This window comes from Hyperoodon ampullatus (genome assembly GCF_949752795.1).
Source record: "Hyperoodon ampullatus genome assembly, chromosome: 4".
NCBI classification, from domain to species: domain Eukaryota; kingdom Metazoa; phylum Chordata; class Mammalia; order Artiodactyla; family Ziphiidae; genus Hyperoodon; species Hyperoodon ampullatus.
The window spans coordinates 141972822-141991187 of record NC_136917.1 but is presented as its reverse complement, the minus strand read 5'-3'; the positions used below and the strand labels follow the sequence as shown (position 1 = coordinate 141991187).

Genomic DNA, 18366 nt, shown 5'->3' with positions numbered 1-18366 from the left:
CTGAGAAAAATATCAAGGTAGGTAGGACAATAAAATAATTTGAGAAGAGTATACTGATGATTAGCAAATGTGTAATAGTTTCCATAACATCTTTTGACTGCACCAAGTAAATATATAAAAAGTGTTCAAGCCACTTTAGTGAACTGTAAATTAAAACCATAATGAAATACTACAACATACCATCTGGAATTACTAAAATTTCAGATAGTCAATGTCAAGTGTTGACAGGACTAAGGGGCAGCTGATATTTTTATATTCTGCTGGTGAGAGTGTGAATTGATTACAAACACTTTAGAAAACTGTTTGGCATTATCAACCAAAGTTGAATATGCTTTGTCTATAACCCAGAAATTCCACTCCAAGGTATATATATGGGCACTAGATATGCATACATATGGGCACTAAAAATCTTGTACAAGAATGTTCCTGTTCAATTATTTTTGTAATAGCCTCAAACAAACAAACAAAATGATCCAAATGTTTGCCAACAGGTAGAATGGAAAAATTGTAGCATAGACATGTAATAGTAAACAGAAATGAAAATGGACTACAGGTACACAAAACATGTATGAATCTCACAAATAGACAAAGCTAATCTATGGTGTTAGAATTCAGGATTGTGGTTGCCCTTGGAAAGGATGGAGAGGTGATGACCAGGAGAAAAGATGGGGGCTTCTAGGGAGTTATTAATGTCCAAATTTTTTCTTGAGTTGTGGTCAAATGGATGAGCTACTTTGTGACAATTCATCAACCTGTATATTTCTGATTTTTATGTTTTTCTCCATGTATGTTTTACTTTAATAAAATTAAAAAATCTTGGGCCTGCAAAAATATCATATATATCACATATATATTTGCATCAAATGCATTAAATAATAATTTTTCCTTCAGCCCCTCATGCTATCCCTCTCATTAGATAGTAAAAAAACTGTAGTTTACTCTCTCAAGGATACCTCATCTACAAATAACTCTATGGAAAAGATCCCAAGTATCTTAGCTTTAGAGCTGGTCAGTTTTGGTTTATTCCTATCCCCTCCAAACTCTCTCTGATAATCTCATGTTACATTTTGTCAAATCCACTTTGTGTGTGTGTGTATGTGTGTGTGTATGTGTGTGTGTCTTGCACTGTCCTATAATGAGAAGGGATGGTGCCTGGTTTGTTAAGGGTATCTGAAACAACAAGCAATGTCTGTTTATTTGCTGTTTCATTGAACACATAGCTAGATGGATGGCTATTAAATTTTATACCTTTTCTTTACTGGCAGTCAGGCAAAGTTGCTTAAAGACTAAAGCGCACTTAGATAAATTTATAACACACAGATGAGAATTCCCTTATTCATCGCCACGATGATTTCTGATTTTATTTTCTTTTACCTTCTTGGTTATTAATATTGGAGGTAGAAATGCACTTAGTGGAACCAACATTTTTTTGCTGGGACACAATGTTAGCTGTGATAGTAAGTAGGGAAAGTAAAAAATATTGAAGAGTGGGCTAATCTAGTATAGTAGTTTGAGTCCTTGAGTCCGACTGTACGTGTCTCTGCCACGTGCCAGCTGTGTGATTACAGGCAAGCTATTTAACCTTTCTAAGCCTCAATTTCTCATGTGTAAAATGAACAGAAAATGTTAGCCAACTAATGGGGTCGCTATGAGGGTTAAATGAAATAATAATCTTAAAATACCCAAGGCAGTGCCTAGGCACATGGTAAATTCTCAATATTTATCAGATACAAATATTACCTTTATTGAGGACAGACGAGAGGAAATGGGTAAAATAGAATAGAAAAGACTCGGTTGATAGGTAAAGAAGCTATTCCTAACAGTATAGGCTTTAAAACATTATAAAATAGTAGTGCTGGGGATGTCAGAGGTGGAAGGGGTCTTAGCAATCACTTCATTTGTTGTTTTTAGAGGTGAAATTGAGGTTGAGAGAAGGGCAGAATCACCAGGTGGCTCAGTGACTGATCGGAGAAAAGAGTCCTGGTTTTCAGACTCATCCAAGAAGTCTCTCACTGTGCTGAAAATGCGTTTTCCAGGAACTCAAGGGCATGTTTTTCTCTGTAGATTGTTGATTACTGTAGTTGTATTTCAGTTTTGGGGTAGACGGATTTGTGAACATAGCTTGTTTACCCATTTTCCTTGATTGTATAATTACTTGTATTTTGATTAGATTGTTTACTTATCACTTCCACAATATTGCATTACAAAGAGATGCCAAAATTTAGCTTATGGCTAAGAGCTCATAAGCTCTCATAATCACTGTTGAAAAGTGTGATCCAATTGAAGAAGGAGGCTAGTATAAATGGACCTGGTGTAAGACAGTGGGAAGAATATGGACTGGGTGATCATGTAGACCTGGATGCCACCTCTCCATCTCACTGACTGTCACCACCCTGAGAAAATTGCTTAACCTCCATGACCCTCTGTTTCTCATCTGTAAAATGGGCTAATAGTACTTTGCAGAACTGCTGTGAGGATTGACAGAGATAACTCCTGAAGTAGGACTTCCATGTGGTAGGCACTCAGTAAATGGTAGCTACTATTACTAGAAATGACAAGACTGGAGTAAAGGGAAAATTAAGACATTTGCTCCATTCATAGTCTGGTCTTAACAAAGAGAAAACCACAGGGATACCCACTGATACAGAAAGCTCCCTTCATCCTTTCCTCCTCGGCCAGGCTGAGCATGGTTTGCATGGTAAGCAGGATCATCATCATGAAGGGAATGTTCTGGGGCACTGCAGTGAGGAATCAATAAGCATGTCAAGGCTTCGTAGGGGGAGCAGATGAGGTACAGTGGGAAGTTGTTCTCTATCCCTCCACCACTGTAATGCCAGACTGTAGTTAGAGAATCAATCTGTAGTTAGAGTACCTTAAAATAAGGTACCGGCTATACAGCCATCTGTACCTGTTGCTTAGTAGCAATTACTTACTTGAATAATTATTTATGTTTGTCCCTCCCACAAGAACTTGCCTGTATCCCCAGGGCCTAGCACAGGTGATAGGTGCTCAATAAATATCTGTTCAATAAAGTGGTTTAGAAAAAAACATCCTAGGAAACACTTACTTCATGTAAGAGTTGAGTGGTTTGCAGAATATGGCTTGTGGAAAATGTGCTTTTGCAAACACAAAGCCAGACGAAAGGGAAAATGAGGGTGGGAGAGAGTCCAGACAAATTCAGAGCAGTGTGGACCCGTGACTGGCCAGCAGGCTCATCTATGCTCATAAACAACAGCCCAAATGCCGCTATCAATATTCTTTAGTATAAAAGAAGAGAGAGATCCTCTCCCTTCTGCTGTTTGCTCCCATTTGTGTTTACACAATTAGAATGATTGTTTCCCAGGGAAAATGTGGACACTATTCCCTCCGTACTGTAGCTCATTGCCAGTTCAGCCAGGGCAAAAGCACAACGAATTCATTTGGTAGCTCCAGGATCCTGAAGTTACTTTGTACTTCATACATCACAGAGTTGAAATCATGTTCAGCGAGAGACACCAACACCTCCCCAGCTAGCATTCTGATTTCTCTGAGGATCTGAGGAAGAAAAGGAAAATAACAATAACAGCTAGGAACAGCAGAACGAGTCAGCAGAGGGGAAATATTGATAGTTTACATAATATTTATAAGTTCCTTACCTTTTCAATAGAGGGAGAACAGGCTGTTACAAACCCAGGTGTAAGACTCTAGGGTAGGTGTCAGTAGCTGGGAAAGCAGAGGTAATTCAAAAGCACCTCAAAGCCAGATTTTAATAGGATTCTTGTAAACTTGGGGCAATACATGTTTTCTTATTAATTAATCAGGTACCATGAACGTAAGATTTATGTTTTATGTTGAAGTGATATGAATTACTGAAGGGAACGGAGAGTGAAAAATGGGCTAGGATTTGGGCTAGAAAAACCCAAAGCTAGCTAGAGATTTGGGTTTTAGTATTGTCCTGATCTAATTATCTTTGATGTTGGAGATACTTGGAGGTACTTCTGCTTTTGGTAATAGTGAACGAGGTCAATTTGATCAACTTTCCTGCTCAGGAAAATAAAAAGTGCTGGGCAAGATATTAAAAAATATACTCATAGAAACATCAAAGAGATCACAATATAAGGTGGAATGAATTACTCAGTTGAGATCTGGACAAGACTGGAAATCCAGAGAGATAAGCCCTGCTTTTGAGGCTGCTTTGTAGCAGTTTGGGACAATAGTCAGAATTCAGGGCCAACCAATGGTGAGATCCTGGTCATCTCACCTCTTATCTTTTAGGCTAAGACCTCAAAGGGCTGCATTGATATGAAAGGTTAAATAGGCTCTCCACAGACTGTAGTACAACATTGAGTCACAGAAGTTGCCCAGAAAAATCTTAAGCCCTGAAATTAATCATAGATTGTTTGTGCCCTTGGCAGGTAAACAAGTAAAAATTCTTTCTGGAAGGAAATAACATTATTTTAAGACTCAAATTATTTCTACAAATAATTTTTCAGATACAATGTCTAGTAGATATAGACAAGTAGGCACGAGAAGAGATAAGAATTCATATGGGAACCAAGAAACTTCGGTTCTAGTTATTTGTTCTGTCAATAGATAGCTGTATTACTTTGCAAACAATCTCTCTAAGCACCAAATTCCTCATCTACAAGTGGATGGGATATTACTCCTAAAGACTTTCTTAGCTCTACCTTGGTTTCCTCATCTGTGTTGGGGTAAATAATATGCACTGTAACTGTATGCAGATTACCATGAAGAACTAATAAAAGGGACCTGTGGTCCTGGCAGTGATGTAGAAAATTTTATGGATGTCTGCATGGGTGCAGTTGGGTTATGTAAAGACCTGTTGCTGGTCCTGACACTGACTCATCATCAAAGATCAAACATACATTGTCATCTCTTATGTCCTTAGAAGTGTAATAAATCAACCTTTGGACAATTGCATCATCCAAGATGTCAGTATTCTGAAGAAGGGAAGTGAGATGACCATAAATGTCTTCCTGTGAACATACAAGGTTACACACAGAAATTTATCTTTAGGAATCAAAGGCTTATAGGTAAAGCAAAGTTCATTCTAAAACCTATTTTAATTTGACTACATTTCTATGGCAAAATCTAACTGAAGGTAGGGGTGGGCTACCTATATTTCTATGGCAAAATCTAACTGAAGGTAAGGGTGGGCTACCCAACATACCCAACATACTAAAGTCTCTTGAATTTCACTGTTGTAGGGCACTCAGGGCAATGGAAATGTCTATCAACCTAATTGTTGCTCTTACTACCAGAGACTGACTATGGCATTAAGGAATGCAATGCGATTCCCAAAGAGGCTGCTAAGCTATGAAACTTGTTCCTAAAGGGGATTTATAGGCCCTTACATCATTCATGCCTTTGTGGAGAAGTTGTAAATCCTTTTCCACAGAGCTGCAGCCTCTGGCAATTATATGGCTTGGCAGATGCTGGTGTGTGAGGGCTCTTCTCAATCTCTTAGGTGGCCACATGGCCTTTGGAAGATGAGAGACTGGTGTTCTGAAATCTCCAAGAGCCTCAGGCATGCTACCTTGAGGTACTATGTCTATGTTTAACGTGTGAAATAGCTCACTTTGCATAAGGGATTCTAATATGGAGTCAGGGTTGAGAACCAGTGGATTAAGGGATAAAGGTGTAGGCACTGACCTTCTCAGGGAGGCTACGTTGAATAATGATTAGGAGCATTATTTTGGAGTCAGACAGGCTTGTGTTTGGATTTAATCCTGCTGTTCTTAGGCATGTAACTTCTTTGGGCCTCACTTTTCTTAGTTGTCAAATGGAAGTTACAATACCTACATCATAATGTTGTGAGGAGTGAACATAATACAATGCACTATTGCACTATTGTTTAGAAAGCATCTATCTCTCTCAGGCCTTAGGTAAGTGTTCAATGAACAGTAACTGTTGTTATTTTACAAAAGGTTGTTGAAGCCAGAAAAGCCTTGAAATCTCAGAGAAATAAATCTGTAATTGTGAAACAGCATTACAGATGAGTAGGGGGGGATCTTTGGGGATTTCCATAGGAGCCCTCAAATTCCTTACAGGACATTTGGTCCTGTCCAAAACATTCATAAGACATTTGGTCCACACCAAAAAGTCCTTGACATGTTTTGGACAGGACCAAATGTCTGCTAACCCTCAAGTTCCACAGGAGGAGGCTCTAATCTACATGATTGTAAGTCTGACATCTCCCTTTTCCCACATCTATCTGTGTGAGGTTATGTAAGGGGCATTCTTTTGAGAGCTTCTACAGTTGGATACTCTGAATCCTCAAATGCCAAATATCATTGTTTAAACATTACAATGACTTCCATTATTACTGCATTTTCTGAAAAACTGAATGCCACTTAAGAATCAGGAGAGAAAAGGGGAAGTTGAAGCAAAGAATGATGTAGATGAAATGTTGCATTAACTGGATTAGAAAAAGTGAATGGGGAAGAAACTTTTCTCTATTTTCCTTACCTTGCTAATATTATCTTCCTTGTTCAGCATGTTGAGAGTGAGGTTAATCTCTCCAAAAATCTCTAAAATGGGCAGGAAAAGAAGAATTAAGAACATGCTGAAACGCCCTCCTGTGAATTACTATGCTATGGTTACCTCTCTCTTCTTCTCATTCTCTCCTTCTCCCTTTCTCCTTCTCTCTCTCTCCTCTCTACTTTCCTTCTCTCTCCTTCTTTCCTCTCTCCCCTTCTCCCTTTCTCCTACTCTTCTCTTCCTCTTGGCTGCCACCTCTTTGATGGCAGGAACTGTGCCTAGTTCATATGTCTTATAATTGACATACTTGAAATTAGAAGATGCTTAGTATTTTTCAAAACCTGAATTAAACGTGGAGGGGAAGATAAAAGATGCTAGATCCCTGTTTATCTCTCCAGTCATGTAGGCATCACCATATATCCTCTTGAGCAAGGCTCAGCTCTCAGATTCCATGAACTGAATCCCTTACACCTGACTTGAGTAGGGGAGGGCAAGAGTGTAATAGAGCTTGTTATTCTCTAACTCCTTCCTCATTGCCCCCACCCTCCCAACTTATTTATTCACATCCTCTTTCTCTCTGACTTCCCTTCTGGCCCTCTCAGGTCCCTCTTCTGGTATCATGCTTATGCAACCTTGTTCTTTTCTGATAATGATCTAAATATTTTTGACTTTTGCCTTCCAGGAATTACTTGAATAAAGCTTGATGGAAAACTGAAAACACATATTTGAGTCCAGGGAATTGAGCAATTTCACACCACATGGCAAGTTGGTAGAAGGGATATTTCTCGATGTAGTGATTTTCCACAAGCCTCCAAATCAAACAACATAACCCTTTAGAACAGTCTTTTTTGGCAAAGCAGAATATTTCCAAAGGACTCTGCCGGTACTGAAGAATAAATATGAAACTGCCTTTCTTTGTGTTGTAGCCCCACTTTCTCCTCAAGTAGACTATACATTTTTAAAGAAGGTAGGAAACAATCATCATTGGTCCTTTACAATCCATGTGATTTTATTATTTTGGAATAAAGGGAGAGTAGAGAGAAACAATCTTACTTTAGCATAGCTTTTCATAAAACCTTTTAAGGTGTACAGATCTCCCTCAATGATGTACACCATTCCTCACCTCACATATGCATATCATCACACAGATACAAAACACCTAATTCCTCAGGATCCGACGATGCTCACCTGCAGATTCCTCTGGGTCCTTGGCCATGTTTTGGCTGTTTCAGGCTCTCTAAGAGACAGCACCTAAGTATCAGAAATAATAAGGCTAACAAATCGAAGAAGCAGGTTGGCAAGTTTCTCACATGAGGTTCACATAAGGGTCTCTAAATGAAAGTCCCTCCACCACTTGATTGGCACAATGATCTGGAAGCTTCCAGTGATGGGCTGCTGCTGAGAAAGATGATGCTGTATTCTACCACTAGGACATTTTCTTGCTTCTGAGCTCCTACTGACCAACAAAATGGCTTCATCTCACTGAATAGTGTCCCTTTGGTGGAGACCAGAGTATCTGAGAAGGAAGAAATTAGAGACTGAAACTCAAACAATTTTGGTAGACCAAAGGAGTTCTTCTCCCTAAACCTGGGTCCATTGATCACAGATTTGGGAATGGTTTTCAGTGGTCACTTTACTGGGCTTGTGTTGGTCAAGCCTTTATGGTGATCTTGTTGATTGTTCTACTTGGTGAAAGTCAGTCCACAAACTGAACATGCTCAGTGGACCGAAATGCCTGTCAGGGGCAATTGATTGGAACCTCCAACTGACAGCAGCCTCCCTGGCCATCTCAGCCTCCCTCGCTATGTCCCCTATCACTGACTTGATCTGGATGCTGCCCTCACTCCAGGCTCAGGCTTTTTTCTCTGACTCCATTCTCTCTTCTTGTTTTCAAATCATTCTTATCTAGACCTCTTGGCTATAATGCTTTCAACTTTGCTAGTACTTCAATCTGTTCTCAACTCCCCCCCACTCCAATCCTAAATCTATATACCATTTCCAATGTATGTCCAGATTGTATGTTAAGGTGGCAGATGTCAGACAGAGTAGGAACTGGGTACCAGCAATCTATAGGTCTGGGTGTGAAAAGTGCCGAGGAGAGGGGCTCATGACTGTTCTCAGCTGCTGCTTCTTCTCCAGCTATCATCTTCCTTTCATTAAGGATATTTCTGATTCAAAGGTTAACTGCTTCCAACTAAACCTTTGGACTCATCTTCCTTTTCATAGATACTTTGCTCTGGATCTATTACAGAGGTCTTCAGTAGGCTAGTGGTTAAAAACATTTTCAGCTTCCCAAGTCAGCATCACTGTTTCTCAGAGTGTGGTCCACAAGTGTCTTGTAACAGTTGTCTTTATTTAATCTGGTGTCCTTATTTAAAATATCCATTCCCAGGGATACCTCACACCTGGTAAATTACAGCAGGCTTTGGAATTTGTATTTTTAATGAGTACCCCTCATGATCCTTAGCTTCACTAAAGTCTGAGAGGCACTGGCCAAGATCCTTGTGCAATCACCCACTAGTGGATAATTGAAAATTTAGCACTTACTTGAAGGGTGTTCATTGTGTTTGGGCAAGAACAGCAGCTGCTCATCTCCAGAACCATGACTCACTCACCCACTGGAGAATAGACCACGAATTAGTGGTCCAGAGAGGTAACGAGGTGATGAGAGGTAACCCGAATCTCTTAATGTCTTATAGGGAAATAAAAATGTTGGAAATGATGTACCCTTAGAATCTTAAAGAACAATGTACAGTAGAATCAATACTAAGAGAGCCAGCCATTTAGGTGATTGTTATAATCAATTTCTTACTCTTTTTGTGAATTGTGACAAATGATTTTTTTGAGCGTACATAAAGATTTTCTTGATTTCATAGAGATTTGGGAAGCTAGGAGATGATTGATTTATACTGACTTTGTAATTTATTCATCAGGGCAATCAAAACATCTTTTTTGCTAAATATTCTTTCAGATAAAGCAATTTACCCATCAACCTCTCTTTTCATAAGGTAATATTGCAGATAGATTTTTAAACAGTCATGTTCCCATTATTTCCTACTCTTTATGCTAAGCTAGCACAATATGGGTTTGATTTCTCTGAAGCCCTAGAAGCGTGCTAAACCCTAATTCTCGAAGCTAATAGGATGGCAGGTGCTAACTAATGAAGTATTGTTTCTAGATATATGATTGCAGGGGAGTTGATATGCAACTTGCTAAAGAACTGAGGTGTCTCCCTGGGTATAGTGTAACCACTTCCTTTCAGTGTGACTTGTCAAATGATACTACCCAACCCTAGGAGTACTATGTTCCCAAATGCAGTGTTATCAGACAAGAGTATTAATAAGGCAGTAAAGGAAAAATATAAAGCTATGGAAGAATAGATATATGAAAATAATATCAAAATATTATAGAAATTTAAATTTTGTGAAAATAAAATTTTAAATTTTTGCGGTTTTAATGGTTTCATCATAGAGTACAATTCATTTAAACCTTAACATGAATCTTTTTATTCTTTAAAAGAAGTGTTGGATTTTATAAAAGATATTAAAAATGAAATTAGGCTCTGATTTTTTTGGGTTTGTTTCATGATATAAGCCTAATTCCTTGTACTCTAGTACATAAACAGGCAATAAATATGAGATGGCAGTTTCATACAGAAGTAGATTAAATATGTCTCTGTTGTAAGTGGGCTCCCATTTTCCTCTTTTTATTTTCCCTTCCTCTTTCCTTCCTCCCTCCTCCCTCTCCTCTCTCTCCTGTCTTCTCTTTGCTTCTCTCCTCCTCTCTGGCCTCTCTTCCTCTCTTCCGGTTTCTCTTCCTCTTTCTTTGCTTTTTCTTCTTGTAGTAAACAATAACAACAAAGGAATGATGTCCAGTATAGTTAAGTGTGGTTCAATACAACACACATTTACTGACTACTTTTTGGGCAAGAAGCCCCGTGATGGAGGTGCATGGATGTACCATCATGATAGGTCACGTCCTAACCTCAAGGAATTTGCAATCTATGGGGAGAAGCCAGTCCAATGATACAACTAACTGAGAAATGATCCAGAGTAGTGATAATTATGCTAAGGCATAAACAAAGAACATAACGAATTGTGAATTCTGTTCACAGAGCACAAGGGTAGTGCTTGAGATGATTTTTGAAAGTAGAGATGAGCCCTCTGGACAATATACAGAGAAACTCATCTTCTTTCTCTAAGTAGAAGACAGCAGACCCTCTAATTAACCTATTTCTTCATCAATATGAATAGTGAACATAAATAATAACATTTTCTTGATTTTTTTCTATTTATTTACCAAAATGTAGACTGCTATTCAAAGCAAATGTACAGTGTTCAGCCATGATACTATGACAAAATATATATTCATGGGCTTCCCTGGTGGCGCAGTGGTTGAGAGTCGCCTGCCGATGCAGGGGACACGGGTTGTGCCCCGGTCCGGGAGGATCCCACATGCCGCGGAGCGGCTGGGCCCGTGAGACATGGCCGCTGAGCCTGCATGTCTGGAGCCTGTGCTCCGCGATGGGAGAGGCCACAACAGTGACAGGCCCGCGTACTGGAAAAAAAAAAAAAAAATATATATATATATATATATATATATATATATATATATATATATATATATTCAAAATACTTTTTTTTCTTCAGAGCAGAATTCACGTAGGAAACAAAAATAAAATGAAGAAACAGTATGAGATTTGGAGTTCAGAAACTTGGATTGTGTCTAAATTCTGCTACAAACTAGTTGTATTACTCTGGGAAAAATCAGTCTCTCTGGACGGAGTTTGAGTTTTCAGTTGCAAAGATGAAACGATCAGGTTAGTTAACATAAAAATCATTCCCTGCATGAAGCAACTATGTTTTCACTTTCTCAGTGATACCAAAACCAGGTATACTGTTGTTTTTAATCCCTAAACAACAAACTTATAAATGAATTGTTTGGACTGTGCCCTTTTGTCGATAGGGAATTTCTGATACTCTTCCCCACATAAACCCAGCACAGAGACTTCCTTCTTCCTTGCACTGATAGCAGCAGCCAGTGATGTAGGGAGAGGAAGTTGGAGGAGCATCTAGGCATTGAATACAAGGCAACCATCACTGTGGACAGCAAAGGGAGACACATGGATGTACTTTCACAAAACCTCATAAAATGACTTGAGCCTCAGTTAATGATTCTTGATGAATAATCCTCAAGAGACATGAGCTATGAATTGCTAATCTGAAACATGTATAAACAGCAGTTACTCTCCTGTATATTATTAAGCATGCTGCATTTTAAAATTGAGGCTATGGTTTTAAAGTCATCCCTCAGGAATTCAGAAGAAGCTTAAGAATTTAGTCTTGACAAGGGAAATTGCTGATGGATTTATAAAGTGGTTTCACTCTCAAGTGATAAATAATTCAAGCCTCTGTAGATGAGTAGGTAATTTTCTAGCAAATTGTTTCCCCAAAGCCTCTCATATTAGGCATTTCTAGCTTCATTACTAACAGGTGTCAGGAGAAGAACACAGCCTGACTTTGTAATTTGGAGTAGTGAGAGAAGTGACAGGAGACCTTTGTACCTCTGAACACCATGACTGCTGGCCTGGCATCATGAGAGTTGGTTTTCTGCTTTCTGAAGCTTATTCAACCCTAGTCAGAGATTTTAGAAGGACTAGGTCTTAACTGTCTCAGTGACCTCTTGGACCCTCAGGTTGCATTAGTGAGAAATGAAACATCATCTTTTTGGCTGAGGAGTTCACCTTTAATGGTTTCTAGATAATTCAAAGTAAGATTCTTTCATTACCACAGCATTTCAGAATGAATTACTTCGGTCCTGTAACTGCATAAGTATACAAATCTTAGAAGAAACAATCATCAGTATATTTTTAAGGAATAGAAAAATAGTTCTAGAAATACAATATTCTTTTCAGCTGTTTCATTCATTGTGCTCTTATATCTCCAACAAATATTTCTAAGTTTTGCTGTATTAATTTTTGTAATGATTATTTTTTACTTCAGAGAAAATAAATTAAAAATACTATAAAAAGAGACAATTCCATTGCCTATGGGTGATTTTCTTATATTTAGAAAGAAAAATCTTTTACTTTTGTTTTTGAAGAAACATCACGTTTCTGTTGTTTTTTGTAATAAGTAATCTTATTATTTTTATAAGATTAAAAACACATTTCTAATTCATGATTTTGATGGTTTCAGTGGCTTCTAGCTATGCTGTAAAAATGTGGATATCATTTTTTAATATCTTTATTGGAGTATAATTGCTTTACAATGTTGTATTAGCTTCTGCTGTACAGCAAAGTGAATCAGCTATATGTATACATATATCCCCATATCCCCTCCCTCTTGAGCCTCCCTCCCACCCTCCCTATCCCGCCCCTCTAGGTCGTCACAAAGCATTGAGCTGATCTCCCTGTGCTATGCAGCTTCCCACTTCCCATTTTACATTTGGTAGTGTATATATGTCAATGCTACTCTCTCAAAAATGTGGATATCTTCACATTAGACTAAGAAACTTTTAAAATTCTACAGTTGTTCAATTAATTTTGTAAAAACAACTTATTAAATAAAACTTCAAAACATTTTAATCAAGTGATAGTAAACTGTTAGGTAAAATTTCTGGTTACAAGTCACACTCAAATATGATAGGAATTTTTGCTGGAAAGAAGGCAAATCACAAGACCATACTATGGATCCAGGGTTGAGAAATAAACATAACTTTCATGGCTGGTCCTTGTGTTGATGTATGTAATTCTTCCTCTGCTTCTGTAGTGCACAGAGATGAACACAAAAGTTCAGGTAGAGGAAACTGGAGCCCATGACAGCATTTTGTGCTGACTAAAATAGAAAAGTAGATATATTCATTAATAAATATTGGAGATGTTTAGCAATAAAGTTACTTGATCTACCCAAGGTTCACTTTTATCTTCTATAAAATGGTTAGGTGAGAAGATTAAATGGGTAATGCAAGGGAAAGACTTAGCACCAAGTTTTCATTAAGTTATTGTTATTTGTTATTTTGTTTGTGTTGTTCTTGTTCTTGTTGAATTTATAACGTAAACAGAAAACAGACTAATCAGGCCACATTATTCCAGCAGCATTATGCTTATTGAAGTTTTAAGAGTATGGTTTCTGATTTTAAGAAAATGTGTTTTTCCAGGACTTTTTATGAAATAATCATACTCATGATATAATCAATCTAATTGTTACTCAATAGTAGTTACTTCTTAAGCATTTCTCATTTATATTATATTTTGTCAAATAATATTCCTTAAATCCTCACTGCTTCCTGATAGTATATTAATTCAACAAAAGCAAATATACAGATCATTTTACAACCTAAACTATGTGATTTCTAAGTCTGTTTCTCTTTACTGATTATTTTTATTTCTCTTATTGGTCATATTTTCCTGCTTCTTTGAATGTCTTTTTTTTCCCATTAGATGATGGGCATTATTACTTTTTTTCTTGTCAAGTGTTGAATATTTTTGAACTTTGTTCTGTGACACAGCTAAGTTACTTGGAAACAATTTGATCCTTTCTGAGCTTGCTTTTAAGTTTTATAAGGTGTGGGGACCAGGCAACCTTAATATAGGTCTAATTTGGCCCCATTACTGAGGTGATGCCTTTCTGAGTACTGCGTCCCATGAATTATGAAGTTTTCCACTTTGGCTGAATTCTCTGTTCAAGAGTCCAATCCACATCTAACAATACCTACCCAAAGATAGCATCAGATGCCACAGGTAAAGGGTTCAGTCCCAAAAGACTGCCCCACACCCCACTCCCCACTTTACATGCCAGTCACAAGCCCAGGTTATCACCTGTGTTTCTGACCTACCAGCTATAGATTGGAGGTTCCCATGAACCCCTCCTCGGATTCCACTAATTTACTAGAGCAGCTCATGGAAACTTAGTGAGACATTTTATTACTGGATCACCAGTTTCTTACAAAAAGCTGCAACTCAGGAACAGCCATATGAAAGAGATGCATAGGGGAAGGTATGGGGAAAGGGCATGGAACTTCCATGCCCTCCCCAAGTGCATCATTCTGCCCACATCTTCCAGTGTTCACCAACCCAGAAACTTACTGAACCCTGTCCTTTTGGGTTTTTATGGAGGTTTTATTGCTTGTGCTTCATTGATTAAATTGTTGACCAATGGTGATTGAGTTCAATCTCCAACCCCTCTCCCATCTGCAGAGGTCATGGACTGAAAGTTCCAGTCGTCTTAAGCTGGCTCCATTGGCAACTAGTCCCATTCTTTGATACTTTCCAAAAGTCACCTCATTAACATAACAAAAACTTCTTTATCACTCTTAATACTTAGGAAATTCCAAGGGTTTTAGAAGCCCTGAGCCAGGAACCTGGGAGGAAAACAGGTATATATGACAAATATGTTTTAGTCATCTGAATTTTATATATATATATATTTATTTAATTATATATATATATATATATATATATATATATATATATATATATATAGTGGTATGCGGGCCTCTCACTGTTGTGGCCTTTCCCGATGCGGAGCACAGGCTCCTGAAGCGCAGGCTCAGCGGCCATGGCTCACAGGCCTAGCCGCTCCACGGCATGTGGGATCTTCCCGGACCTGGGCACGAACCCGTGTCCCCTGCATCGGCAGCCAGACTCTCAACCACTGCGCCACCAGGGAAGCCCAAATATATATTTTTATATATAACAATATTGCATATGATTTTAAGGCCAAGATGAATCAAAATCTGCTACTGCCTACTGTAACTTAACAACATATGGGCTATATCAGGATAATTGTTTTTCCCAATTTACAAAACATTAGTACAGTAGAAAAGACAATACTAAGGAAAAGAAGAGAAAATAAGCTTAAAACTAACAACACTGTACAATTTAAACTATAAATATTTGCTTTATAAAGATAAACTATACAACATAAGGAGGCATACTTTTAAAAGCATGTGTGTGTGTCTACGTGTTGTGTCTGTGTCTGTGTGTGTATGTATATACCTTATTTTCATTAAAAAGTATCTCATTCACAAGTTATAGTATTTAGACAGATTTGTAGCTCTGAAGTTGGAACTTAAATATTTCCCTTGCTTGTCAAGAAATGTCACTTATAAGATTTATTAAATGAGTACCATATGCACATCTAAATTTAGACAGTTTTATTTAAGCGACTGAACTAGAAAGCGACTGAACTAGAAATGGAAAAAAGACAGCCTCTTCAATAAGTGGTGCTGGGAAAACTGGACAGCTACATATAAAACAATGAAATTAGAACACTCCCTCACACCATACACAAAAATAAACTCAAAATGGATTAAAGAGCTAAATGTAAGACCAGACACTATAAAACTCTTAGAGGAAAACATTGGCAGAACACTACATGACATAAATCACAGCAAAATCCTTTTCGACTCACCTCCTAGGGAAATGGAAGTAAAAACAAAAATAAACAAATGGCACCTAATGAAACTTCTAAGCTTTTACACAGGAAAGGAAACCATAAACAAGACAAAAAGACAACCCTCAGAATGGGAGAAAATTTTTGCAAATGAAGCAACTGACAAAGGATTAATCTCCAAAATATACAAGCAGCTCATGCAGCTCAATATCAAAAAAACAAAAAACCTAATTTAAAAAAATGGGCAGGGCTTCCCTGGTGGCGCAGTGGTTGAGAGTCCGCCTGCCGATGCAGGGGACACGGGTTCGTGCCCCGGTCTGGGAAGATCCCACATAGTGCAGAGCAGCTGGGCCCGTGAGCCGTGGCCGCTGAGCCTGCGTGTCTGGAGCCTGTGCTCCGCAATGGGAGAGGCCACAACAGTGAGAGGCCCGTATACCACAAAAAAAAAAAAAAATAAATAAAAAAATAAAAAAATGGGCAGAAGACTTAAATAGATATGTCTCCAAAGAAGATATACAGATGGCCAACAAACACATGAAAGACTGCTCAACATCACTAATCATTAGAGAAATGCAAATCAAAACTACCATGAGGTTTCACTTCACTCCGGTCAGAGTGGCCATCGTCAAAAAATCTACAAACAATAAATGCCGGAGAGGGTGTGGAGAAAAGGGAACCCTCTTGCACTGTTGGTGGGAGTGTAAATTGATACAGCCACTATGGAGAACAGTGCGGAGGTCCCTTAAAAAACTAAAAGTAGAACTACCATATGACCCAGCAATCCCAGTACTGGGCATATACCCTGAGAAAACCTTAATTCAAAGAGTCACATACCACAATATTCGTTGCAACTCTATTTACAATAGCCAGGACACGGAAGCAACCTAATTGTCCATCAACAGATGAATGGATAAAGAAGATGTGGCCCATATATACAATGGAAGAAACGAAATTGAGTTATTTGTAGTGAGGTGGATGGGCCTAGAGACTGTCATACAGAGTGAAGTAAGTCAGAAAGAGAAAAACAAATACCGTATGCTAACACATATATATGGAATCTAAAAAAAAAAGGTTCTGAAGAACCTAGGGACAGGACAGGAGTAAGGACGCAAACATAGAGAAAGGACTTGAGGACACAGGGATGGGGAAGGGTAAGCTGAGACGAAGTGAGAGAGTGGCATGGACATATATACACTACCAAATGTAAAATAGATAGTTAGTGGGAAGCAGCCACATAGCACAGGGAGATCAGCTCAGTGCTTTGTGAACACCTAGAGGGGTGGGATAGGGAGGGTGCGAGGGAGACTCAAGAGGGAGGAGACATGGGGATATATATATATATATATATATATAGCTGATTCACTTTGTTATACAGCAGAAACTAACACACTTTGTAAAGCAATTATACTCCAATAAAGATGTTAAAAATGGTAAAAATAAAAATTTTGTTATTTTGCTGAACACTGAGGTGTAGAACAGGATGAGGGCACTTCAAGAAGCTTAAAGGTCGAGCTGAGAGTTAAGTTAATGTCATCTTGGTAGCATCTGGGTGTCATGGAGGAGGCAGCAGTGTAGAAAGGGAGCAACTAGCCCAGGAGGCAGGAGACTGAGTGAGGTTTTGTGAGAGCAATAGCCATAAGATATTAATAATAAAATAAGAAAAAACTTAGTGTTCAGAATAGAAACCCTAAAAATAGAAACCATTGTTCACTAAAATATCCTGGATCATGTATAATCCAGAAGTGCTACTTTATTTTGGACCTTACTCTCCTTCAGGAAAAACCTGCTCCTTTTAATTTACACCCAGCATCTTGGCACAGCAGTGGTAATTTCCCAGCATCCTCCTGTTCAATTTCTGCTGAGCACTGACTGTTGGGATGCTGTTAGTGAGGTCTATTATCATTTTGGCAGCTCAACAAGACTTCCATGAAAGAAGCAGAGAGTATGGCTTGGGACAAACACATCCCTGAGCTATTTTCTATTCATATGGACTACACAGCTTTTTTGGTAGAGAGCTAGACTTGTGTAAAGATTAATTGGTATATTAATAGAACATGCCTAAAAGTCATAACTGTGGTGCCAGGAAGCTAATAAGCTACATTTCTGAGTGGCATATTCTTCGGAAATCCCTTAGTTTTTCCCTCAAAACAAAAGATACACAAAGATGGGCTTCCCTGGTGGCGCAGTGGTTCAGAGTCCGCCTGCCGTTGCAGGGGACACGGGTTTGTGCCCCAGTCCGGGAAGATCCCACATGCCGTGGAGCAGCTGGGCCCGTGAGCCATGGCCTCTGAGCTTGCGCGTCCGGAGCCTGTGCTCCGCAACGGGAGAGGCCACAGCAGTGAGCGGCCCGCGTACCGCAAAAAAAAAAAAAAAAAAAAGATACACAAAGAGAGCTAGAGTTGGTGCTTGAGTATTAAAGGAGAAGCTTTTTGTGTTCTTTAAATTTATGGCCAAATGTTTTAGTGATATTTCAGGTACAATAATGTTGGGT

The 18366-nt window shown here is 38.6% G+C and overlaps 1 protein-coding gene across 1 annotated transcript in view; it reads right to left on the bottom strand.

Annotated features, from left to right (window-relative positions):
* The window catches only part of MROH2B (maestro heat like repeat family member 2B), a gene marked incomplete at both ends in the record, with an annotated part of 67393 nt that extends 59697 nt beyond the window's left edge, over positions 1-7696 (bottom strand). Inside the window, 6 exon segments of the mRNA XM_079701613.1 lie at positions 2640-2738; positions 3373-3400; positions 3403-3534; positions 4866-4976; positions 6469-6530; positions 7669-7696. Of these exon segments, the coding sequence (XP_079557739.1) occupies positions 2640-2738; positions 3373-3400; positions 3403-3534; positions 4866-4976; positions 6469-6530; positions 7669-7696 (460 nt within the window).
* Positions 7697-18366: the final 10670 nt, after the last annotated feature.